Source organism: Ciconia boyciana, chromosome 11 (genome assembly GCF_034638445.1).
Source record: "Ciconia boyciana chromosome 11, ASM3463844v1, whole genome shotgun sequence".
NCBI classification, from domain to species: domain Eukaryota; kingdom Metazoa; phylum Chordata; class Aves; order Ciconiiformes; family Ciconiidae; genus Ciconia; species Ciconia boyciana.
The window spans coordinates 12,443,801-12,470,976 of record NC_132944.1 but is presented as its reverse complement, the minus strand read 5'-3'; the positions used below and the strand labels follow the sequence as shown (position 1 = coordinate 12,470,976).

Sequence of the window (27,176 nt, the reverse complement as noted above, 5' to 3'; positions counted from 1 at the left end):
AGGGTGGTGAACGTGAGATGCCAGCACGGAAAGATGTAGAAGAGTCTGCAGTAACGAGGGAGAAAGAGGGACAGAGAGAGGCGAGATGCTTTTGTGGGCTGTGTGGAACAGAAGGAAGAGACCAGAGACAGCAGAATTAAAAAGCAGTAGAGGAACGTTAATAGCATAAAAGTTGAGTCAACATCTGATGAGCAGGGAATTTTTTTCTCTAAGCAAGCTTTGCATTGGCAAAAATGCACTGAGAGAACTGGAAAAATAGCATTGTGAGGGAAATGCATGTTTTGAAGGGAAGACATTCTCCAATAAATATTTCAAAAAATATACCTTCCATAAATTCATATTATCTGGGAATTATCACTGAACTCAAGGCAAACACAGCACTGAACAAAGCAATTCAAGTAATTTGAGAAATATCTCAGGAGGGAAGGATGTTTGCTCAAGGAAATTATCCTACAGCCGAGTTCTCAGATGGAACACAGATTTTGCCCCCTAAAGCTTTCCTAAAACACACCCTAAGAATATCCTGACAGTCTATAAAGCACCTCCATCACTAACTGCTTGTGACCACAAAGCAGGTTTAGTGGTGAAGAACACCAGGCTATTCCCATTTTAATAAACAGATGGCTAAATGCTTTGCCAGATCTAGGTCTAGTTACCTGAAGGTTTGTTTATTTATTAAGTGGCAGTGTTTCCAAGAAGACTTTCCTCAGTAAATAAATAAATCAATGAAAACTATCCTACAACAGTTCATGTTTGAAGCACTGGGAACATGCTGGTGACAACAGGGTATTTTTTTTTTCTGCCACTGACTTCACTCCTTTATCTTTCCAAAGACAGCCACCTTCCTTAAAGAAATGGACGGATTCTCCCACAAATCTTACAGAACATAGCTGGGTTATCACAGAAAGTATTGCTAGGATACAGGTAACCAAAATCTGTCATCTTCCCCATCTCACTTGGTATGGAGCACCTGGCAAAAAGCCCCACGGCTTTGATTAGGGCCATGTGGACTATAACAGATGTAACGATGACAAATAACAGATACAGCAGATGAGTAAGTGTCCTATCAACAGATGTCTTACCACAGCTGCTGCTTCACATGTAAAAATACACTAACTTGTTAGTCAGCATAAAAATCCAATATTCACAGACCTTCAAAATATTTATAATTCTCATCAAAATATGTGTCCTACCTGGCTTAAGCAAAATAATATGAAATGCACATAATAAGGAATGCCATTAACTACAACACAGCTAATTAAAAACACGGCCCTGGAGGAAACTGTACCATCTTTATGGAGCTGCTCCAGCTCTCCAGAGTGAGTCTCCAGCTCTCACAGCCTGTGGACCACCTCTCTGAGGATCAGGCTCTCCAAAGCTCTGCAACCCTGAGAGTGCATTTCTTGCTGTGATTAAGACTCTGAAGTAGCTTTTCCTGTTTATGTCTGCCCCTCTACTACCAGCTTTGCAGCCAGCAGGCATGTGCAATGAAACAGCCTTATCCCCATCCATGAGCTACAATACTAGAGTAATTTGCCTAGAAGGAGAGAGCAAATCTTAACCCATGACCTAGCCTGCCAAAATCACCTGTGCCATTTTATTTTCCAGAATTGGCTGGGTTTTATCTCTAGCTCCAGCTGCTGTTCAGTATTTTTAACTTGACATGTTGGGGATCCTGAAGAGCTAACACTAACAGATTTTTATTTTTTGTTTTTATTTTAATAATTCTCCCATATACTGTTTCTCAACCTAAAAACAGATGGGTTTGTCAGGTACATTACTCCTCAACTCTTTAGTGTAATAAAACAACTACAAGGGAACTTAGAGAAGATGAATTTCCACATAAGTGATTTCAGTAACCTACTTGAAGTAAGCCATACAGGGGCTAGAATGCAAGCACAGAAATTAATACTGTATTAAGAACAATATTCACAGACCAATTCAGAAGAAATTAAAACTTTCCATTTTATTATCAGAGTTGCTGGTAGACGAAAAATGCAGAGGCAGAAATAAAAGTAATACATTTTCATGGTAGCACATTTGCCTGGTTCGTGTAGAGGAAGAACAGTTATTTTACTATATTAACTATTCAGATAACAATTTTAAGAAAGAGGTAAGTGAATTTTCACATCTGACAAATAAAATAACTCAGACTTAGTATCCTGAATATAGCATATGGCACTGACATTAATTGCCTCTGTGATGTTCATACCTAGCATTTCTGAAACAGGGCCATAATACACTCTTCCTTGGGTGCTCCACTACAACTGCAGCAGTATCTAGCTGGTACAAAGATGTTGCCACAGCATAAAACAGATTCTGGAAAATTGCTGCAAACATTTATGATTATAAATCTCTTGGGTTACTAGCTAGGATTAGACTACATTAACAGGCTCAGGAGGACAGGATAGATAAGAAAAATGATCTATTTCTATCCAGGCACCATACAGCAACACTAAAGTTGTAGCTTAATGGATGTTCAGGAGCACATCAAAGCAAACCAGAATATATTTTGTTCATTTCCTTTACAGTAGCTAAAAGTGGCTAAAGCAGATGGTCTGTAGTTACATTCTTACAGACTTCAGGGAACAGGGATGCAGTGAAATGCATTTCTTGCCATGATGTCATTTGCAGCTGACAAGCAGAACTGGTATTTTCCACTGCAGAGGAGGCAGCAAAAAATAAAGGAAAAAACACATCATTTTGATGCTGACAGTGGAGATGTTTAAAACAGTAAAAAATTGCCAGGTTCACATAAAAACACAAAAATGAAAAAATCTAATTTGATCTCTAGGAGATGGGACATTGTGCAGTCCAACTGGCAGAATCATTTCTTGAATACTGAAGATGAAATTCAAATGACGAAAAGTTTACTGTGAAGCCATATCTCCAACCTGTGCACAAGCAAAAGTTCTTAAAAAAATTATTTAATCAAAAGCTAAAAAACATTGCATAATCTAATTCAGTATTCTCGTGCAAACATATTAATTTATTAGTCCCTAATAAAATTAAAAGAACATACTGAGGTTGCAAACTCAATTATTTGGAGTTAGAGAATGTCAGAATTAAGGTTGCCTAAGACCACAAATATTGGCCAAGAAAAAAAACCCCAAACCAGTAAGATTTCAGCACCAAGGTCTTGGCGTGGAAGCACGTGTTGGCCCCTGTTGGCCGGGGACACATTGCAGCTGGGAAAGGCACTGAGGGACATTTGCTATCAGGGGCAAAGACACCAGGAAGGTTACGAACATGGGTCCCACGAAACCCCCAGCTCCAGAGAGCCCCAGTCCCAATGCCATGGTCTCTCATGGGGTCTGGGATGCTTTAGCTTGAGATGCAGTTCCTACATGTTTCTGTCATTCCTCACACACCTTTGTGTTTGTCCCCCTTTCTCCTCAACAGCTTCCCCTTCAGCCCTTGCTTCCGCACTAATTCCAGCCTCCTCAACTCTTACCAACACTGAGGTGCAGCACGTTCCTCAACTTTTCTTAAAATCACTTTATCCGCAGTCTCATAAAACTCATTCTCCCAATCCCTTACCCCTTAATTTGATCATGATATTCATTATAATCAATTAAGTTCCTCTATTGCCTCCCTTTTCTTTTAATCCAGAGGGATTTCATAGTTTTTGCTGCCAGGGTCTGAACTCAAGACAGACCATCTCATCTCAACAACAATGCCAGACTCCGTTAGGCAAATATGTCAGAGAAACAGCAACAAAGAGCAAGCATGGGGAGCAATCACGAGTTTGGGCATACTCTTGGTAAATCTTCACGTGTAGGGAAAGACCTAGAAAGGGATTTTCTTGTCTATACCTAAGCTACAGGGAGAAGGAGATGCTGCAGTGAAGCTGGGAAGCTGCAGGGAGCGGAATTTGATGGAGGTGTTTCTTAAACAGCAAAGACAAAGACTAAGAGTCAATTCAACCAAAACAGCCTAAAGGCCATCTCAAGGCCACCTGGTCTCATTTTGGAGCTGCTCAGTATGGGGAGCTGATGATTCATACCAGAGTTTCCTGCTATTAGAGCAGCCAGTTTCTTGTCTTATCTGGAAACCTCTCCTTTCCTCAAGTGCTTCTGAGTATATTTAATTAGTTTTCGAGAGTCTGAATGTTCAGTGGAAGGTGTCAAATTATTTTGCACCTACGGCGAGCTGCAGCAGGGATCGAGCGCACGGCAGCTCTTGCAGAGCACTGACTTCGTGCTCCTGGTAGGACGTTTAAGGAAACCTGATGAGCAGAGATCCTTGCAATTGCTCCAACACGCACAGCGACACACGCTGCAGCAGTTCTACTTATCTACGCTGAAATATGCTTTCACTGTAAGCAACTTTCCTACACTTGTACCCTCCCATCAACAGACTCGCAGCAGTCAATAAAAGAAATCGTTAGAGCGGAGTGAAGGCACACCGGAGGAGCAAACACCGCCATGACCTGCAAGGCTGGTGCTGGCTTTGCAGCAGCTCTCAGCAGCACGCTGCCCGCTCGCCTGCCTATCGCGTTTTCACAGGAGTTTCTCCTGGTATCATTTCTTAGGTAGGACAAACCCAAAGGCTGGAGCCAGATAAACTCAGTTTAGAATTAGAACTGCGCACAGTTCAGAAGCAGCAATAAGTTACTGCATACTGGATAAGGGTTTAATACAAGGGTTACTGAATATTTAAAATAAGTATTTAAATAAATAATTTTACATAGTATTTTTAATAAAGTTTAATTTTAAATAATAAATAATTTTTTATTTTAAATTTTATTTAAGTAATCAAGTTTATTTTAAATAATATTTAAAATATTTTAAATAATATCTCAATATTATAATATTTATAATGTTATATAATTATAGTATATTATATATCATAATATTATAATGTTTATAATATAATATTATAATATAATTAAATAATATTTAAAATAAACTATTTAAATACAATTGTATTGTGATATCCAGGAGATCAAAACATCATCTAACAGTTCCTTCCAATCTTTCATCTTAGAAAGACATGACATATGGCATAACTTATTTTCTCAAATCTAAAGTACTGTAAACACTACTTTTTCTACTACCGAAGAACTGCTCTGTTCCTACCAGCTACACAAACACATGCTAATCAGCCTGACCGGAACTACAGACAAAGTCTACCCACTGCAATTAAGCCAAAATTTCATTTGCTCTGTCACACATCTACTTCTGCCCCTCATATCCTCTATAAAATCACAATGGCCTTTTCAGTTCATGTGCCAGAGCTTCAGTCTGGTTACAAAACCTCTCTTCCAATATTAATCATTGCTCTGACCCAGATATAACAGAGACACATTTAAAAAACAAGCAGTATAATCCCCCTGCAGATAACAAATCCCATGTTTTGGTTTATAAAATCAGGAACAATAATCATTATGCAATTAAACACAGGGGTAAATAGATGATAAAATTGCATTTGGTCTTGCTCAGAATGAATTGGTATCTGATACTGCGTCGTCTGGAGGAAGAACAGGAGACCCTTGCAAGCATGACTTGGAATAAATTAAATTAATTACACAAAGCAATGATTTGTGATAAGAACTCACTCTAACTCGATCTACTTGGACACCTTATATAGTGACAAAGCTACGCAATCCAGGGTGTGTGGCAGACAAGTACCACGGGGTGCCTAAGCGTCTTCCTTTCAACTGGAAACAGCCGCAATGCTTAGCAGCCCTTTTCCAGCCTCCGGACCGACATCATCTTCTCACGGACACCGGGATGCGAGGAATCGATTTTACCCTTGCCGTGTAGTCAGTAAATACTGGAGTCTGGAAGTATGTTTAGGTCCCACAGTTTAGACACAAAGATCAGAATCTCTAGACAATTTTTTCAGTTAAGAAGGATTTATTGTGAGGCAAAAAGGCTTCTACAGGAAACAAGATAGTAATTCCACTGAATCCCCATCAGAAAAGCTAGGAGAAAGAAAAATACAGGATGGGTAAGACAGAACTGGCTTAAAGAGAGGCTACAGTTACTTTTAAATGGAAGCAAACAAGAGAGTTCTACACAAAGATGAAATAGTAAATAAGAGTAGCATATGTTAAGAGCTGAAGTTATGAAATACTAAGGAGAAAAATGCTAGATTTTGTTAACCAAAGAAGCTGAACTTTCAAAAAATTATTCTGAAAAGAATATGAAATAAAACCAGAAAGATATATGTATTAAGAAACCAGAGGTTCAAAAATAGCTGAATGCAAAGGAGTGTGAACAATCGATAAGGAAATGCAAAACACAACTGTTAATATCAGATCATTAATATCAAAAGCATCATATCATACACTCCTTTGGTACTTGGGGAGTGAGTGATGAAGCCTACTGGCAAATTGTGAACAAGAGTTCAGGGAGCAGATGAGAAGCTGTGGCAGCATAGAACCAGTCTCTAAACCAAGAAACCCAATAAATCACTGACTCATTTGATTGTTTAACCTCATTACTGGGTAAAAATAGCAGTACCTACAGTAGAAGCAATCAATATAAAAGCACTAGGAAAATACAAATCATTAGACGTTACAATGACGATAAGTTCATGAAGAGAAACTGCACTCAACGACATAGTAGCTGCCTTCTTACACACCAGGGTTTCAAACAGGTGTCCCCAGATACCAGTTGCAGCCCATCACCTACAAACTCTTTCTCTCCATCAGCTCTGCAAGACCACAAGGTTATCCACACTGTCTGCGAAGTACTAATATAATGCAAACATTAATGTGAAACTGGGGGGGGAGGGGTTTGTTTTTTGAAACGGTACCACTTGTAAATGACGAATGTCTATGGACAAAACACTAATTAAGTCTGAAGTTATTTCCATATGTCATTAACATTTAAACATTATTTAGCTGGTTTTCGGTACGGAGGTTTTGACTTGCTTATTTCCATGGTAAAGGAGTACTAGAAAAAATTCTGTATAACCTTTTAGTAAAAAGCTACAAAAATAGAAACAAATGAAGGCATTTGAAATTCAAGTGGTAAAAAGGCCTTCCACCTAACCGGTGAGTTCATCTTTCCAGTTTACTCCATCCCCCAAAAGCTAGTGCAAACAGATTATCCAGAGCACTTTCTTCTATGCTCTTCTTGCAGCAAGAGAGCGAAAAAAGAAAATGCAGGGATCATTTGAGCACATTAACCTCCTTGGAAGAGAAGGGAATGAGACAAGATCTTTAGAGAATTGCATTCTGTCTGCCTCTGCAGTAATGGCATTACACTTGAACGAAAGCAAAATTATGTGGAAGACTGTTAGTTTACTGAAGGGTCAAAGAGATGACAGCTGTGGCAGGCGGCGGTAAACCTTTAATACGCCATGATGTACCAATGTGCACGTCCTTCAGTGGATGAAAAGATGTGGCTGAACAAGGGATTACACCTGAGCAAGCAACTGCATAAATTAATAAATTCAGCATCAGACCATTCGACAACAGAAGCTGTGGGAGTGGAGAGAAAGAACTGCCCAGAAATACCTATCTGTTCTTCTGCTACTCCGTTTATAAAAACAAATACAATCTCAGTGCTACTGAGAAGAGTTTAATAGACTGAGACATGTACATAAGGAGAAACTCCCCAAAACACAGTGGGACCTCAAATCTTTTTGTTGGTATCTAACCAGAATCATTAAGTGACAGATGCTCTATGTGCAGATTGATCTCCAGCCTAAGCCGAATTGCTCCACGTAGGGTGATGTAATCCTCAAAAGTATATCGTTAACTACAGTTTAATAAAAAGCCATGGGCTGAAAAAATACAGTTTCATAAAAAAGAAAGAAGATCTCTCACTGCACAGGGCTGAGAGAGGTAATAACAGGAAAATAAAAAACAGATACTGCATCTCTTCTCATAAGTAGTGAGAATTTCCTTGGTTATTAAATGAGACTCCCCACAATTCACAGCCTGTGCTCTCTGTCACTGCTCACTGCCATATTCTACTGGAAACACGTACGTCAATACACTATCGATACAAAAACAAAGACAGAAGCAATGCAGTGTAATAGGAGTAGTTCTGCAAGTGCCATCGCTTTGGTGTTAAGGTGCCTACTTTGCTTAGCAAGTAGCTATACCAACAGTAAACGCCAGGAAGCAAAGTAGGCAGGTTGGCAGCAAATCAGAGCCCTGAAAACGTACATTTAAAGTAAGAAGATACACTGTGAAGATGTTTAAACAGTTATTCTCAATCCCGCCTAAATCTGACATTTATTGTGTTGCAGCCATGAGTTAGTTACAGTTAAGACTTACGATATATTTATATATTCATTGAGTGTTAGTATAATTTGGGACATCACAAGACAACCATGCTTGTTATACACCTTTTAGCAACACCATTTTTTCCATTTCAGAACTTGTTGCTGTAAAATGCATTCAGAATTATTTTAAGTATTTATTTCAGTTTGAGGAGGCTCCAAATCCAATAGTTTTATTAGCAATGAAGGGTGAAGTACGACACAGATAACACAGATGTGTTTATGTTAATTGAAACATTTTTTATGTTTGATTTTTAAGTTGTAAAACTACATCTGAAAGACCAAAGCATTAAATTCCTACTGAACATTCCTACCAAATTCAATGGGCTTTAGATCAGGCCCTTAATGTGGTATTAGGGTGATGTAGATGTTTTTAAGTATTATCTTAATATTATCTGTAGTATGCTAAATGGGCTAACAAGACCCCATTAGGATAATTCTGACAAACAAAACAAGGGCTGAAATTCCTTCCCTAGCAATGACTTGCTTTGATTTTTCAGTGAATATAAGCTCTGTTTTCCCAAATAAGCCTTATACCAGAGGTTTAAGAACAGTCCTGAAGTGCAAGGAAAGTCACCACTCTTCTAAAAAAAAAAAAAACACAACCCAAAAAAAACCCAAACCAAAACCAACCAACCAACCAAACAAACAAAACCAAAAAACCTGCAAGAATTAAAATGAAAACATTTTCTGTTTAGAGCTTTACTGGGGGGGTGGGGGAGGGCAAGAAATGCCAAAATTGTTAGTTGTTTATAAAACCTCTTACACCTACAGAAGTGAAGCTAGCACATCAAAAGGCTCCTGATAAAAAGATTTCAGAATTTAGGCATAAAGTCTAAATATCTAAAAAGATAATGGATCATATTGGTTTAATCTTTATGTATATTATGTGATTGAAAGAACACTTTTAGGTTTTAAAAGCCTTAAAAAAAAAACAAAACCCACACACACAAACAACCCCCCAACCCAAAAAGCCTTCCCCCAAACTCCACCACCAAAACCATCAAAAAACCTTACAATGTAAGAACTAGACACTACATGTGCTAAATAATTTCAGCAAACAAATTATTTCCCTCCAAAGAATATCTAAGTTAGCAAAATTAATGTTTGAGTAAAAAAATAATTATTGCCAAAATGTAGATAGCTATTAGAGAAATGAACAAGAAGGATTCTGAGGATGAAACATGAATGGGCTAATAAATGAAGAGTCCATTCCTCACCCACTGACAATAAATAAGCTTTGAACGCATACAGAGAGTTTGGTAGCAAAGCTGCTCTCAGCAGGACTCTGGCAGTAACCGGCAGTGATGGACAACCAAAAGCAGGTGAACAACAAGGTGCACGCAAAACGGCAGCTCCAGAACATCCTTATTTCTTAGTGTCAGTACTAACACTGCCGCAACCGGGTTGCATCTCTGGTCCACAGCAAGATGCAGGCATCAGGACTGAGGCAGCAGACAGTTAAAATATCTCCATTACAGCTATGGAAGAAAAATTTTGATTCAGATCAATTTATATAACTGTCTTCCATTGCACTTCAGTTCAGACACCTATTATATTAAGCAAGTCCAATCAAGTGAAATCTCATATTTAATATGAGAAAAAGGTGTACAGAGAGGAAGCAACAGCTGCTTTTTTCCAACCTCATTTAATGCCTTAAAATGGCAAGCAGATGCAACTAGCAGAGGATGTGCACCCTTTTGTACAAACTGGTTTTACACTCTGACCTGGATCCTCATCCCTGTGATACAGAGGATTCAGAGACCCTCCCTAGGTCAGGGTATTCCCAGCTGTGGAGCTGTGGGCCACTGCTCATGGACCAACAGGCAGAAGGGCTGGACACAAAGCCGGGGGTCAACACAGCACCCAGCTAAACCTCTGCTTGCACCCAGCTTTCTCTTAAGAGATTCCAAGTTACATGAGGAGCAAAATCATAGCAAGTTAAGACTTATCTTCACTGAAAGTGGCACTTTTCTTAAGTTATATAAGCCATAATGTTGCAGGTCATTACGTCTGTATTTTTGGCTGGGCATGTAGGTTGGCCTTCAACTTTTGGAAAGAGTTTTGCCCAGACAACCTACTAAAACAGCGTGAATATTTTAGTCTTCATGAAAAAACTACACTAAAACCAATGTAATAAATAGCTTTGGGTAAAAAGAAGATGGTTTTTAATATCTGTATCTCTCTATATAAATATATCTATCTCTCTCTCTCTCTCTCTCTCCAAAATATTCTTTCCCTTATTTCCTATGCTAGAAAGTCTGCTTTCTCTCCTCACCATACTCCCCTCCTTCACAAGCTATTCATGCACAGGCTTTGTAAGATAGTAAGAGACAAGCAGATTTAAAAAAAAAAAAAAACAATATAAAGTTGCTGTGGGAATAAGATGACAAAAACTGTTACTTAATCCAACATAAAAAGGATGAGAACTGGAGGGAACTCAAATGGAATTGAAACTGTCACCCCAACCGATAAGGTTATGATCTGCAACAACTGCTTTTTCTCCCTCATTTACTCTATGCTTTTATGTAATTTCAGCTTCTCTTCAGATACTATTTACAGAATACAATAATTCAAGTTAAGGTCCAAAAAACTTTTAAAAAAGATTTAGAAGTAGTATTTTCCAATATGTTGCTCACTACTGTCACTCACTTATAAACTCTTTGTAAAAGCTGAAATATGCCCACACTGCATCTATGCCATGGATGTAGATCCAGAATTTGAGATGAATCTTTAGATTTTAATATATATATATAAAAATATAATATATTATATTTATATTATATTATATTATTTTATATTAATATAAATATAATTTAAAATATATATATAAAAAACAGATCCATGTAATTTTCTTTCTTTAAACTACAGTCTATAGTCTGCAATAAAGTTTTGCATAGGTGAGTAAGCAAATTCAGATTTAGTTTTTTCCACAGCTGCAATCAAAGGCAATTCTTATAAATTTTGGAGGCAGAAAGAACTGTCACACTGCTCCCTCTCCCCAAAAAGTCAAGGCACCATTAATGTCAGTAGTTTATCCCAAAAAACACTGTCTCTCATCAGAGCTTGCTGGAATTGCTTCCCAGCTAGCACAAAACATCACAGGAAGGAATGAATCCGTCCCATTTTTAAGCTGTTGATACAGGATAAATGTTTCTTCACAGTTTGAAAAATGTAGGGAAAATGTATTTCCTTCCATTACATATCCCCATAGCTGCCTTGACTCATTAAATAACATGCCATATGATCTCCCTACACAGTGAACTTTAAAAATGAGAAATGTGATGAAACCTTAGAAGACCCAATTCATAAAGCCTCTACCGATGGATGATCTCTGGCAACATAAAGACCAGAAAGTAATCTGGAATGAACTAGCTAAAAAATTTATTGAGCATACAGCAGAGCTTTAAAAGACCAGTTCTTATTTGCACTTTAGCTCTTCCAAGCTATGCAAAGGCCTCCTAAAAGTGACCAAGGAGCAGATTTGAAGCTCCTTTAACATACCATTGCAAGATTTATGTTGGGGTACATTCACATCAATATAAATCAAATCCCGTGTCTGGCAGTAAGGCTGTTAGTGTCACAATTTGCCTATTATCTTCAATATCATAAAATTTGCCATTCAGTTGTTTACCAATAGCAGTATCTTTATCTGCCACCTCTGAAGTAGGGGAGGATACTTAACTGAATCTAACACTGAACTATTTGGAGATTTTCTATATTGCTGTCAGAGTTATAAATAGTTGTATGAGGAACCAGGATAAAATATACACTAATTACCCTCAACTATGCAAATTAAGCTGTTTTTAATTCAGGTTTAAAACGTTTTGAAGTTCTCATCGCACAACAACTGCCAAAGGCAAATTAACACTACATTTCTCTTTGCAGTCCTTTGCCTCTTGCTGCAGAGCACCCGAAGATGCACTGAATTATTTCGCAAAGTATACGCCTTGTGTGCAAGACGTGACTCGCAGTTCACCGGGGACAAGGTGGCATTTCGAGCCTCTCCAATCTGGGATGGTGGAGGAGTGGCACAGGAGTCGCAAAATTTTCTGCTTATTTAAAATAAGCTCCTGACATATTCCATTGCCTCTACTAAACAGAAGTGATGCTAATCCACTGATTACTCACACTTGGTACTTCTTAACAAAATGACACTTACAAGATGAGAACAAACCCTGATGTGTATTTAGAACAATGCAGAAAGTCTCCGTTTTGTGATTCTTTTTACATAGACCCTTGCAAGGGTCATTATGCTTTTTCATGGCAATTTGAATGGAAACTGCTAAGTCACCTGCACAAGGTCACAGCCATCACAATTCAAACCCAGGTCTCCTTAAAACCCACAGCCCTGCGCCCTCTGCATTAGGCTGTTCCAGGTTTCTCACTTTACACTGCAGAGAAACATCCAGTTGGCTTCAGTATACAGAGTTCCTTACCATGTATCATTGCAGAAAGTTACTCCATACCTCCCGTTCTTCACTAAGGCTTTCTGTTCCCCTCTGCTGGATTAAAATACTACAAATACTCCCAGCGACTGGTTCAAATAAAGTGTTTTCTATGTTCAAATGTTTCTCTACCGAGTTTGCAGTCCCTGAACATCTGACCCTTGACTTGCAAGAGTAAAGGATAACCACGCACAAAACACACTCACCTACGTGTCATCTTCTGCTTTCTCTTCCAAAAGGGTACACAGCACTTGTCCAGAAAAAGGTCTACATTCCTGCCAAAAGGCATGTGTTTGAAAAGCTTTTGACTTTGTTACAAGACTCCTAAAAAGTCAACAAGAAAGTCCTAACTATTTGTTCCATCCAAGAAGGAAAAAACATCACGCTACATTAAACAGCTATATTTTAATATTCTGTTTATAGTTATGGAAATTTGGTTCATTTTAGCATCAATAAGTTCTGATTGTGCTAATCAGACAAGAATATAAATGAGCTTTTATTTGCTTAGGTTTTCAAACATGTATAGTAATATCACTGAGATTAAGCTTTTGCTTTACAACCTTGTGTTATTTTTTTACTGAAAACCAAGTGTGAAAATTGTGTTCTGATCCCCGATAAATACAGATCCCCAAAATCTCATCTCTGATATGTACATCCTGCATTGGAAAAGTTAAAGGCTAATATTATCCCATTTGTTATTAAACAAGAAACTGAAAGGCTAATTATGGCAAAAATAAAGCTTTTGTCCAAGAGGCCAGCAGCAGCATATTTAATATTACCAAAAATTAAAAATCTACAGCATTAATTTTGAACATCATCATTAAGAACAACAAAATTGGAACAGTTTCTTCTGGAAGTCTTTTTCAAATACAAACCAAAGTATTTATTCTCAGTTCTGTTGTTTTCCTGAACACCTGCCAAATTATTCAGCTTTAGATTTCAGCTGCAGTGTACCTCCCCTGTTTTTCAACTGTCATTCACAACCACTTTCATATGTTTTTTTTCCCCCCACAGTGTCCTGAGCTTCCCAAGTAAGGGGCTGATACAGCTTATGTTCTGCACAGCAAACTTCTCCCAAAGTCCTTTTCCCTTATGTTCTCCCTCTCTCCAATGTCTTTTACCTTCCTGCTTGCAGAGAAAAGGGTTTTCCCCTGCTCACCGTGGTATTTCTATAGCATGACTCACCTTAAGATCTCCAGCCTTCATAAAGCAACAAGCACCACCAGATCTATTTTGTAGGTAAGAAATAGAAGATTAAAGGTTGTACCCAAGACTCCAGGAATTATCACACTAGACGAGATCACTCATCCATCTTGGTCATCATTTATTCTTCAGCAATAGCCAACGACAGATACTTTAGAATGTAGTTTAATCAATGAAGATGGCTGAACAGCAAGCCTGGGATGCTTCTGTCTAGTTTGCTATCAAAAGGCAGAAGAAACAATAGGATGGCTATTCAGGTAATGAGTGAAAGCTTTATCTTCATTTCCTTACACCAACTAGCAGAAGAAAGGCAAACCAGCCAAGCTCTAAGCTTTTATCTCTTCAGTAGGAACAGCCTGGCAAGTAAAGAAGAATTACTTTAATAGCTGCTGCCAGGGGACAGGTAAGAAGAGATAAGCTGATGCTTTAAGAGAGAAGAAAGAGGGATCCCGGCTTGCAGACAGCGGATGACACAGCCTCTCCTCAACACAGCTCCTAGTGTCCCCCTCGTACCACCTCAGGATGGGAGGGGAGGGGAGGGCTGCCTGACATTGGGGTCGAAGCCAGCTGCCCTGCAACAACTTCCAAGACTTTGTTTCTTCCAACACTACGTTGCCAATGTTGGACCATGCTAACCCAAAAAACAGCTGGGGAGAGGCTCCTGTCCTACTCTCATCACATGGCAGGCATGCTACGGGTTAAGGAACGGCTATGTACCTTCTCGGAGACAGGAGACTGAAGTCATACAACAAGTAGCCATACACTAAACAGGTAGCAGTGATCAACGTACCAAGAAACTCAGCAAACAGAAGTCCCAAGGCACTGGAAGTTATCACCATTCTTATTAAATAAATATTTAGACTGTGGATTTGAGTAAGTATTCTGTTAGCTGTTAGTATTAAATGCACTCAAGCTCCATAACTTTTTATAAAAAATATATTGGACATACTTGCTATATTCTACCATACTTTAAACTGCACTAGGCAGAAGAACTATATAAATACAGGTGTACAGCCTTCATGCTCAGTAATATTTGCAATAATAATTTTATTGCAGGATAAAGCACTTGAAAATTTCTTCTTGGTACTTTATGTAAAAATTAGAATTGCCACTAGCCAAAATTTCTCCATTCAAATATCATAAAATCTGTGATGAGTTTAATTAATGAAGATTAAGACAGCATTTGTGTTGTTGAAATGAAGCATTAATTGTCTGGAGGTGACGATTCAGCTTTAAGGTTAGACAATATCTGCAGCAAGAAGTAGCTGCTTTTCAAGAGAAGGTTTTCTTCAGCTTGGAAGATGAAGCAGAAACTGAGGAGACTCTTCAGAGGTATTTAAGGTCTCTCCAAAAAGTTTTAATATCACAGCATTTTCTGCACTTAAGGAATTAAATATTGTAACTGGTAAGAGTATGTCCACCATCGAAATACAGACTCCTGTAAATCCACTGAACTTGGAGAAAGTCCATTAAGTCAATGACAGTCTTTTCATTGACTTGGACCGCCCCAGGTTATATATAGCTAAAAAAAAACAACAGGGGATACTGATGAAGGAGACTATATTCCCTCGCTTAATTCCAAGTGAATGGATTAGCCTCGTTCTCCATTGCTGCTCACCTTCTTATCGCAATATGAAGTATGAAAATAAGCCCCAAAAAGCCTCTCTCAAAGTGAGCGTGCTCCATTGGTAGGCTGAAAACAGAAAAGCTCGCAATGCTAAGGCACAAGTGTACAAAAAGACTATAGTTGTATTAAAACAAGAGTTGCAGCAGGAAGGCAGAGGCAAGATTTACACTGGTTCACAGCAGAAGGTGAAACTGGGTCTCCAGTAAGCTACCACCATCTGTCAGTTTATAGGCAAAAGATGCCTGCAGCAGGGCAAATTTCTTGCCTCCCAGAGCTTAAATATCAGGCTGTTTGCTGTATCCTTTGTTCACCATACTAGAGGATTAGTTAGGCTTGATAGTATGCTGGGTTTAAGTGCAAAGGGATATCTACAATGAGTGCCTTTTCAGATTTACAGCAGCAATTTTGTTTTCTGTTACCAGATCTGTATGAAGCACCCATGACATCAAACAATTCATAGAAAAGCAGAACTCTAAGATTGGTTCCTCATTTTGTAACTAATTCAACAAGCAAACAAAATTTTCTATCGGTATAATGAATCTTGTTAGCAACATACAAGCAATCCAAGCTAAACAATTCTGACAGGCACCATTGGCATAGATGCATTTTAACATTATGACTATACATTTATAATGTACAAAAAGGATATTACTATTAATATGCGAAACCATTATGCATTAAGATACAGGCTGGCTCTGTCTGAATACTGTAACTCTTAATGAAAACTGAGTTTTAACAAGAGCAGTGTCATAGTAGCAAGTGATGATAGCTATTTATTTTTTTTTCTACAAATGGATTCTCACCCATACAGAAACTCCTCACCGAAGATTAAATCAAAATTATTGCAAGTTTCTGTGTGCTATATCTGTTTTGCACAGGGGAAGGTATTGCTGGCATTCTGCCAATGTCCAAGAAGCCTACACTAAGAATTACACATTTATGACTGCAAATATACTCCTACATGGGATTAGTTTCAATACAAGAATTCACCAGAAACATGAGTTATTTCCTCATCTACATTAAATCAACAACATGTTGATGTTTGGTACATCCCTTGTTTTCAAGAAACGCTGAAGCCAAAAAAAAAAAAAGCACTCTTGTGCCTTCAAAAGATGTTTAGCTGCAAGGAAACAGCATGTCGCTACGTAAGCGTATACCAAGTGGAGGACCCATGGATATTGGGTGAGAGACTGAGCTCTTAAACAAACAGACTGCACACATAAATGCAAGGTAGCATGGTTTGAGACCACATTAATTACTGTGGTCAGATCCTACAGCAACACTCCAAAAAAAATACATATCCCAGACTGATGGGAAAACATATGTACTAGTGCATCTGTAAACCCGGTACAGGAGGAAGATGCCGGTTTTCCAGATCAGCTGGCTAGTAAGGATTTGACAAAAATTCAAGCCTGTCTCCAGTTATACTGGATGCTAGCATGAACAGGAATATTGTTCACTCATCTCACTGACCTTACTGGATCCTGGTATTTGGGATCCAGGGCAAGTGCAATGATATTGAAAAGTGGACCCATATCACACTGTTTTCAGTAGGATCCCCTTTTTGCCTCCCCAAATCAATATGGGACAGAAGATGTAGGGTCAAAACAGGAACCTGACTGAGATCCTTTGCACATGCCCAAGCAAGTCACCCACCACCTCATAAAATAGCATTCCAGGTGTGGAGAGCCAAGCTTTTCCTCTGAAGAGGATATTTCTACTTTCCCCATGGCATGATTTAATAGCAACAATAAATCAGTAAGAACATGGAAGGTTTGTTTTCATGCTCTTTGGAAAATAAAGAAAGAGTAAGAATCATGCTTTCCAAAGTCTCCTAAACCTAATACTAATAAAGAGGAGAGCTGTGGATCTGATACATGACATTGCTGAGCCTGAGGGTTTAACAGAGTTTCTTCTGTATTAGACTGAGAGAAAAACAAAATGAAAAAATGAAAAGGAAAACAATGAAAACACCCAAATTGAAATAAATAAATACATATAACATGATCTAGTTTTAAACTCAAATGGACTATTAAACAATGAATTAGAAGGAAAACCTCCCTGTTGGCAAATTTCAGTGTAAAGGGACAGAATAGGAACCAGGCTTCAATGTCCAAGTAGCTTCTGTATGTTAAAATATTTTTTGGGTTGTTTTTTTGCAGGTTTTTGTTTTGGTTTTGTTTGGTTGGTTTTGGGTTTGTTTTTTTTTTTGGCCAAGGCTCGTAAGGGCTGAAGGAAGAAGTTTAATGGTAAGTTTTTTGTTTTGCCCTATTTAAAGTGCAATCAAGATAGTGTTAGGATACACTATTTGTGGTGGCAACAAGTTAGAAGCTTAGCAGAGAAAGTTAGTCCAAGCAGATTCTACAGGTCTCACCCTGGACATGTTGTTTGAAATATGCCCTTTCATCTCCTGAAGAACAAAAATTTTACGCATTTACACACACAGTTCTCCTTGTTTCATTTCTTTGAACTTTCTCTCTTTATCCACAGCTTTCTTCCCCTTCAAACATCCTTCAAAAGTTGTTTTTCCTCTTAATTCTCAGGAGAAACTTTAAAAAGATACCTTTCCAGGGAGAACAGAGCAGTCAGTTTTAGCAGTATAAAGCAGCCGAAAACAGTAGAAAATTATGAGAAAGCAAAAGAAACTAATGCCTGTGCTCACAGCGGTGCTGCTGTGAAAGGCTGGGTGAGCAAACATGCAGCACTTGTGCCAGCCGGGGCTGGCGGAGACTGCGCTCCCCACGGAGCTTATTCCTCCTCTCCAGCCGAGCAGCACAATAAACTGCAGCAGCAAAACAAAGCCAAAATTAGGCAGAGTGGTAAGAAAAGCCAGCTGTCATGCAAACTGCAGAGAAGCAGTTTACATGCTCTTGTGATAGGCGTTCACCTCCTTTTATCTTACATGTTCACCATATTCACCAGTCACTGCAATAGCAGTGTATCACAGCAGCACACTTACCCTCCCGCGTTCTGGAAACCAAGGAACTGCTATCCAGTTTACCAAACCAGTAAGTGAAATCAGCTGGGTCACACTGGAGGGGTGGAAGTCTATACAAGAGCCAGGAGAAGTTGTAACACACCTGGAATGAATTCATGACTTCACCACACATCATGGCTTAGTTTTGCACTTTAACTGTTCATGCTGTTTCGCATATTTTATTCATTTTTATCTTCAAAGTTGTTCTTCAGAGTAATTGAAACATAATAATTCTAAAGTATGTGTTTTGAAATTCCTTTCCTAACAAGGCAGACATTTTGAAACTCTCTCTATATATATTTAATGCTAAGTAATCACCTTTTTGCTCCCCAAGGTAAATGGACAAAAAGACTGCAGGATCATTAGTCATACAGATATAAGCATACATCAATAAACAAAAACCCAAGGGCCTTTTTGTTTTTTTTTCATTAGATACTCTCGCATCCCCACTTTGATGAACTGTGAAGATTCACATAGGATAAACAAAAAGCAATTCAATATAGGACAGTGCAATAAGGGAACTACTTTGAAATACATAATCTGTAAGGACACAGCATGTCAAGGTTTATAAGCCAAGATCTGCAGCATCTCCATTTCTATAACTATGATGTTATTTCATAACATTGAACTGCAGACAGGTCTTAAAAGAACTTTTTGCTTACAAGCAAAGCATAAGAAAAATTGTTTTCTATAGAGAGTCAGAATACCTGCTGATCTATAATGACAGGTTAAAAGCAATATTCTCAAAACTGTTTAACAACTTGTTTTACGTTTACAGTGTACTCTTACTAAAATCCATCCTGAAATAAATTCAACTACAGGATTCCCAAGTGGATTTTAGAAGCACACTGTTCCAAAAGTCCACTAATAATATTCAAGCAATTGAAGCAAACAGGTAATGTTAGCATTAAACACATGCCCAGTCTCCAAAGAGCAGAAGATCTGTGTGTCAGGATTGAGACCTTTTGCCGAGTTTCGAGTGATATGGGTTAGGCAGCTGGAAACGCTCAATTCAGGCTGTTCAGAAAATTACATCTGGCTCAAACTCTTGCCTCTGCAAGTGCTCACCGTAACTCCAAGCAACATTCTCAATGACGGCAATATAACAACATTAAGTCAGGGATATATATCAATTATGGGTGCTCAAGGCTTCCAAGCAGTCCTGCTCCATCAAACCATCTGGCTTTTAGCAATGTGAAAAAAATAGCTTTTTGCTTGACTTATTGCTCATCCTCCAATCTACCAACTCCCCATGGCTACTAAACTGACATTTAGGACATACCCTAATTGAAGGGAGATGAACTGAAATAGATGCAAAGAAGGGCTAGCAGGATGAACATAGGAAGAAGACAGTCTTACACAAGACCAGAACCATTTGCACTTCAAAATATTAGCAACATTTTCCTTGTTACTGCAATAGGCATTGGAAATTATGTATTCTACTAGTAGAGTAATTAGCTGAATAACACTTCTCTATTAGCAAACTCAATGATAGTCAATGCCAACTTCGTTATTGAAAATATTGAACTTTGTTTGAGAGATGTGACTTGATGAATTTGCAGCTAACATCATCCCTTTCTGCAGCTACATTCGCTTAGAACCACACATTCATTACTACATTTTTGTCAGGAATTCATTTGGTAGACCTGGTGTTAATACAGTTTAACATAAGAAACCTTCCCATTCATCCTCGATCCTTAAGGCTACCTTTCTTCATAGGCAGCAAAAACAAAACTTGCTTTCATCTAAGTTGCTTTTAAATATGACCCAAAAGAACTGAGATGACATGAAATAAAAATGTAAGAAAGATTAAAGGATAAAAAAAGTCCTTCAACAGAAGGGTAAAAAAAAATCTTTCATCCTTGTAGAAGGAGGTTATGTACTTCTCCACACGAACCACTACCAAGGTCAAAGTGATCTGAGCAAAGCTTTGAGGGTGTCACACCAATAGTTGTGCAGATGTTGCAGCTGACGCTCCAAATATTTGTCTGCAACTCTCCAATGGGTGACGTTTACAGATTTCTCCGTATTACTGCTCATAACACATCAGCAGTGCCTGGGAGACTAGGAGAACCCTGTGTTATTTAAGAGTTAGCCTACCCTCCTGGGTCTGAATGTTACCTCACGTATTATCTCAAAGGTTTTTTCCATTTAAAAAAAAGATTATATTTAAATTCAACACATCAAGCCAGAAGATTTGCATGTGTTGCAATTTAAAAAGATACAACTTCAATAAGGGTAAAGTGATTGTCATTTTTCAAAATAATATTTTACTGTATGTTACCTATGAATGAAATATTGGGGTTTTTAGCCTTCCCTTCTTATAATACTTGTATCTCAGATATTTGTTACGATTCAAAGGATAACTATTAAATTGTACAAATGTAACTACAAACTACAACAAGATGAAGTTATTAGTCCTTGTCTTCCTTACTGTATATCAACCAAAAAACTTATAGAAATAAATTATTTTTAACAGATTAAAAACCAAGCCTTTTTTTTTTTTAGCATCAATACTCATCTAACACTAACATAACCATGAACATAATGATATCATTCATTCTACTAGAAATAACATGCATAATGCCAATCACCAATAGAAGTGATCTATTGCATGAAAATTATTCATACATTTTAGTTAAGTATTGCAATGTAAATATAACAAAAACAATATCCAGAAGATCAAAACCAGCAAGACTATACTTTGAAAAAATCTTTAGGTAGCTAATGATTTTTAATGTTTGGATTTTACCTGTTTGTTTCCTCCCCCCCACAGTATCCTTCATTACATCAACTAATCACTTTTAAAAAAATGGTTTGGCTTAGTCTATATTTAAATTAACAAATAATATATCTCCTTTGAGTAACAGCTGTACTGAACAGTCAGCAGAAATCCAAAGTTACATATGAGAGATTCAGAAGCAGATACATACATTCTGCAACAACAAATTGTTTTGCTGACATTTATAATGTCAAATTTTGCCAATTCAGAAGTGGCAGTGGCTAATTGGCCTTATAAGTAACTTCCCAACGATAACAGAGATGCAGCAGTAGACATTACAGAGAGTGGACTTATATCCTTCAATCCATTTTAAGACTGCAAACACATTTTCAACTTCAGGTACTTCCAGATGCAGCCCAAAAGAGGGGCACAGCCCTGGCTGGGATGGCTCCGCTTTCTAGCTAACGCAGGATGCTCACAACTTCACACTCCAACCTCGCGCAGCACCACTGCTACACACGTTTGCTGCCAAAAGAAAAGAGCTGGAAGTACAAGAGCAGCATCAAGGAATGCCACAAAACACTACCTCTAATCCTCCTGTAGGGAAACAGCTCCCTGCCGCCTTCTCCTTCGCTATTTTGGGAATCACAGGCTCAAAGGGAGTCACACTTACTGCACAGCTTACGCCACAGCAGCGGGATGGGCCAGACTGACACAGGGAAAGCATGGACCCAGCAGCAAGACAGTATCTACTCAAAAGTAGTACTAAAAAGGTAGCTTTGCTCCCAGCAGTTTAAAGGAGAGAAAAAGCAAAGCCCCTCTATTTCAACCAATAATTCTGTGCAAGTCTTGTATGATTGTTTCAGTGTCAGAAATGCCTAAGACCTCTTTCAGAAAGCGATCCATGAAGTAGTCCTGCAGGAAAAATATAAATTATTTTAAAGTCTCTTGGGACTTTCTTTTTCTGTAGAAAAACGTTTGGGTTTGATAGAGACAATATTAGCATCTTTCACTTCACAGATTGGTTTAACAACGTGGCTTCCCTTTCTTCAAGGTTTTTGACTAAGCCAAAAGCAAATCCCGGCCTTCTGAGTCTCCATATAAAGCTAAATCCATATACCTTACTCACAGTTACGTTTCTGTGCACCTCATGCCCAAATTCAATCCTCCTGAGGCAGCCAGAACATAAGCACCAGTTACAGGAGGAAGGGGGATGAGAGAAGAGGCTGGCACAGCACACGCTGCAGTATCAGCAAGTAATCACAGCCGGGTGATTGCACAGGCCAGCCACAGCATCAAGGTCTCTCTCTATCCATCCCTGCGTTAGAGTCGTTGCAAAGAAAACACATCTATTCACAACAGACACAGACTATAAACCATTTGATTTACATGTTTCAATTAAAGTACATGCATATTTACTACCCTCCTTCCCAAAGTAGTGCTGACCGTTCTGTAGAGGATGCACGTAGGTAATTTGGGCACTATCAGCTGTCCCTGCTCTTTGCAACCCTGGCGATGCCAATGTGCACCAAAATCACCAAGAATCAACCCCTGAGGACAGAACAGGGGCCTCTTCTCCCCCTCACATGCACCGTGGCCTTACTAGGGATGCTCAAGCAGAACACATGCTGAACGAAGAGATCACCAAGAAAAGCGAGGGACTTCTGCTGCTGCTATAAGCATTGACCTCGATAAAGTAAATAAAAATGACTCAGAAGAGCTAACGTGGCAGGAAAGAGAAAAGACCTGAAAAGCAGCACAAGTTCCAAACACTAAGAATTAGCTGGGTTATTGTCTGGCAGAGTAGGAAAAGCAAACTGCTGAACCGGTGTAGCAATAACATAGTGCTACTCCTCATGAATAAACCCATTCTAAAGTAAACAAAGCTCTGACAAAAGCTGCTCTGACAATCATCCCCAGTTACAGCAAGAATTTAAAGTTTCCAGTTAAAGAAAAACACATATTGCAGCTATTAAATCAGCATACCTATGACGCATGCATTACTAATAACATCCTTAATGTATGCAAATATCTTCTACTTGCATTGAAAGCATAGCCCTATGTAGAAACTCTGGAGGAAAAAGGTTATTTTAATTCATTAGCTGTTAATATTTTGTATTATTTAAGGTATGGATTGCATGCTTGGTTTCTAAACTCTATGTTGACATTTGCATTTCAAAGTCTCCATGGTTCTATTCCTCAAAGGCAGTTCAAATCTGGAATCTCGAGACTTATGTGTAGCTCTAAACTGGAAGTTAGAGATTATTGTACATTGTTACCTCCAAGACAGCCAACAAATGATACCAGGAACAGCTGTTTCCACAGTGGCAGCATCTTCAGTCCCCTAAATTCAGTAATTCTGCTTCAGTCTCAGGTGAACTGTAGGTTTAGTCTTCCAGGTGCAAGGTTTAACCTGTTAAAAGAACAAACATAAAATTGAATCCTGTGATGACCCCTAAGAACTGGCTTCCTTGTTAATGCACTTTTTAATAAATACAAAGTTGACAGATCCTCTAATAATCCTCTTTTTTCCTATGACTTAACCCTCAACAGAAGGGTACATACATGTATCACATTTAGGTATGTATATGAGGTGTTGGAAGTTATATAATCCAGCAGGAGCAGAGCTGACAGGTAAGCTGATTTTGTAGTTCCTACTTCTCACCAATCTCCAGCATTCATTTATTTGCAAGAAACAGTAATTTTAAAGGAAGAGAGAGTACATGAGGTGCAATCATACACAAAGTACAGTAGTTTAATGCATTTGTTACAAGAAAAGCTTGCATTGCGCTTGCCTTGTATACACTGTGCTAGCAACAACCTGAGCATGTGCAATAACTGATTTAATTAAAGCCATGTCTAACCTGTTACTTTTTGTTTGTTTTCCGTACTAGATCTGTACTCAATATGCATAACACCATTGTAGAAGTCTGAAGAGGAAGATCTAGCACCCGAAGAAACCACCAGTGAGGACACTGCGCTCAAGTGCATCAGGTGTAATGACACAATATGAACTACACTTTGCTAGCTTCTATTTCTACCTTTGTTACTGGCTAGATGATAAATGGTTTGCCAAGGTCTACTAGCCTGGGTATGACATTGTTATTTTATTTTTTCCTTAAAAAGCTTTACAGTAAATTTTCTGAAGTTGTATGACAACTGTGGCCTTTATATTCTGTGCATGTCACTTCCATAGCATCCTCTTTCTTCAGCGGAAGGGTAGCTGGGCAAAATTTGAGGTTCTGCAGTACATAGACCAGACCAAATGGTTCCTTCTGAAATTAGTCTACGGATCAATGCACAGAAATATTAAGATCAAGAAAGCAATCACTAATTCTGAGGAACCAAATCTGAGATGTCTGAACTTGATTTTTCCATGTGAACTGTATTTCATATTACAGTTGAAAGTTTCTAATACTTCCATAAATCAGGTGTCTGAATTTTGAGCTAAGCACCCCAGAAAGAGATCACACTGATACATCCCCACCCCATGACTTGCTAGGAGAATTTCAGCTCCCCAGAAAAACATCGCATGGCCCTTTGCCACAAGAACTGTATCTTTTCGCATCCTGCGATCCCGGCTCACGCAGGGTACGCTATCAGCTTCCACAGCAAGGCACGCGGCGCTGACAGCAGCATCCTCTCCTCCACGCTGCCAGAGATACTGCTTTCTGATTTTTTCATGTGTTTCTAAAACAGAAAATAAGCAAACCCCAAACCTCACATTTCTATCAAGTAATAGGTATTGATCACTCAGTAGGCATCTGCTGCCAGCAAAGCAGGTACAAGAGGGAAGCTTACTGTAGGGGTACAGCAATTCCCAGGTACCTAAAAATGGCGGGGGGACTATCCCACCCCCTGGGCAGCACTCTGGATCAGACAGTTTGAGGAACCACACCCAGTTCTCACAGACTGAAATCTGAAGAAGTTTATCATATGCAACGAAAATATTATTGGTTTCCAAAAGCAGTCATGTAAGTACAATAAATTCTGTTAAGTTTTCATGTTAAAAAAACCCACAACAGTGCTTTGGCAACGTTATAATTCTTCCTTTCCTGGAGCCAAAAAAAAGCCTGAGGTCAGATACACATACTGAGGAGGTCGCATAAAGGAAGGTAGAAACCTGTTTCGTGTCAGATCTGCAGTTCAAGACTTTGGGGGGGGAGCGGGAGTGGGCTTTTGGGGGGGCGGGTGTTAAGAAAAACAAAAATCAAAACAGAAAATGAGAAAATTGCTTATTGTTGAAACTGAAAACTTGGGTTTGGTCATTCCTCGCCCTGTGTTTCCAAGGGCCATCTGCAAAGCCTTCCCCTAAGGAAGGCTATCTGTGGGCTGCCAGCGACCAGAGGCAGGACAAGCAAACACCGTCCAGGACACAGGCTCGGCTGCTCCCGCAGCCATCAGAAGCCATGGCTGCGCCACTGCCACGCCAGCCTGGCACAGCAGCATCTCAGGACACCCCAGTTTTGGGCTGCAATGCCAAATCCTGCCTAAGCATCACCATCCTAGCCCATGGAAACTAGCGATTTTATAGCTGCAGTGTTTGCCCTGAGCAGTGAGGATAGCCAGAAGGGCAGGAAGGGGAGAGGGGAGGAGGTGGAGTAGGAATACTAAAGTAGGTCACTCTTACGTGTCAGCTTTCTCGCAGTCTTACAAGGAAGGAAAAAACAACGATGAAAAGCTAAATTAATTTGATTTTGTTCTTTAACTGCTCTGGGCAAAGCAGAACACGATAGATTCATTTCAGGCCAGAAAAAAAGTGCTTTGGTAGAAGCTAAAAAAATTGAAAAGTTTTATATGTGGGTATAAAATCATAAAAATAATCCCAACCTCTGCCTGCATTATATTTTAATAAATTTGAATATCTAAGAGACAATGGTAGTTTCCAGCTAGCTAACCTTGTAAGATTTAAATTACTTTAAATGCTTCATTTTCTCTCTATTCTGTAAGATTTTGCTAATCTAGGATCTATTCCTGAATACCCAAAATTTCATTTTTAAAGCATGACACTTAGTAGTGTTCAAATTTATAGCTTTAAGCCAGATAAACATATCCTTATGCTCAATTACAGGTCAGTCCTTTACAAAGGAAGATGCAAATTCATATGCACACTGACTTAACACCAAGCAGACACCAAAGTATAAAATTCTTGAAGTTTTTCCTCAGTTCATTGTTGAGCAACAGCTTTCCCATTAAAGACAAGAAGCTAAAAGGAGGTTTTCTCTGCTGACGCTATCCCAGCGTGCTGCCGATAGGTACACGAAGGGTTGCGAAGCACAAGACCCACCATGGGCTCCCTGCCCTCTCCTTCGGCACCGAGGTCACCTCTGCCAAGTCTGAGGATGGTTTTAGGCTGTTCACAGACCCTCAGTGAATATTTGTCAGCGGAGTAAGCTTATTGCTTTGAAATTGCTCCCAAATCAAGTATTGAGTACCACTGCAGCTCAGCTTTACTGTAACCTTTTTTTTTTAAAAAAGAGGTTATTGTATTAATCTAAAAATTAGATCCCCATCAGAGGTAACAGACAAAAATCCATTATATTAGAAAGGTTGCAGCGAGTTACTTTTCATAATATACATATTCCAACTATCTGGCACATGGAAATAATCTGCATCAAAGCTATTCACTGCCAATGCAGGGATTCAAAATCAGATGACACTGCTGAGCATCTTTGTCACCTTCAGAGCCCCTAGATAACACTGGTCGTTTTTCAGATCATCCACATTCAGAAAGAGGCAAGGAAGAGTACAAAAAAAAAGTCCCAGCTCCTTGCCATTTGATTGTAATGTTTCAAATATGTCTCATCTCACAAATGGAGAGTAATGTAATATTAATAGCAAAGAATAATTTTACTTCCCCCTCGTTTTGCTGAAGCAAAGGGGTAGACCACAACAGCGTTTTGGTGCTTTTGGAAATACCTGGACTTAAGTCACCTCCACAGAAATTCAGCACTT

At 38.8% G+C, this 27,176-nt stretch overlaps 1 protein-coding gene across 1 annotated transcript in view; it reads right to left on the bottom strand.

Annotated features, from left to right (window-relative positions):
• CNTN3 (contactin 3) overlaps nt 1-23,519 on the bottom strand; it is a gene marked incomplete at its 5' end in the record, with an annotated part of 84,353 nt that extends 60,834 nt beyond the window's left edge. Inside the window, one exon of the mRNA XM_072876418.1 lies at nt 23,501-23,519. Within this exon, the coding sequence (XP_072732519.1) occupies nt 23,501-23,519 (19 nt within the window). The remainder of the gene's footprint in view (nt 1-23,500) is intronic.
• Nucleotides 23,520-27,176: the final 3,657 nt, after the last annotated feature.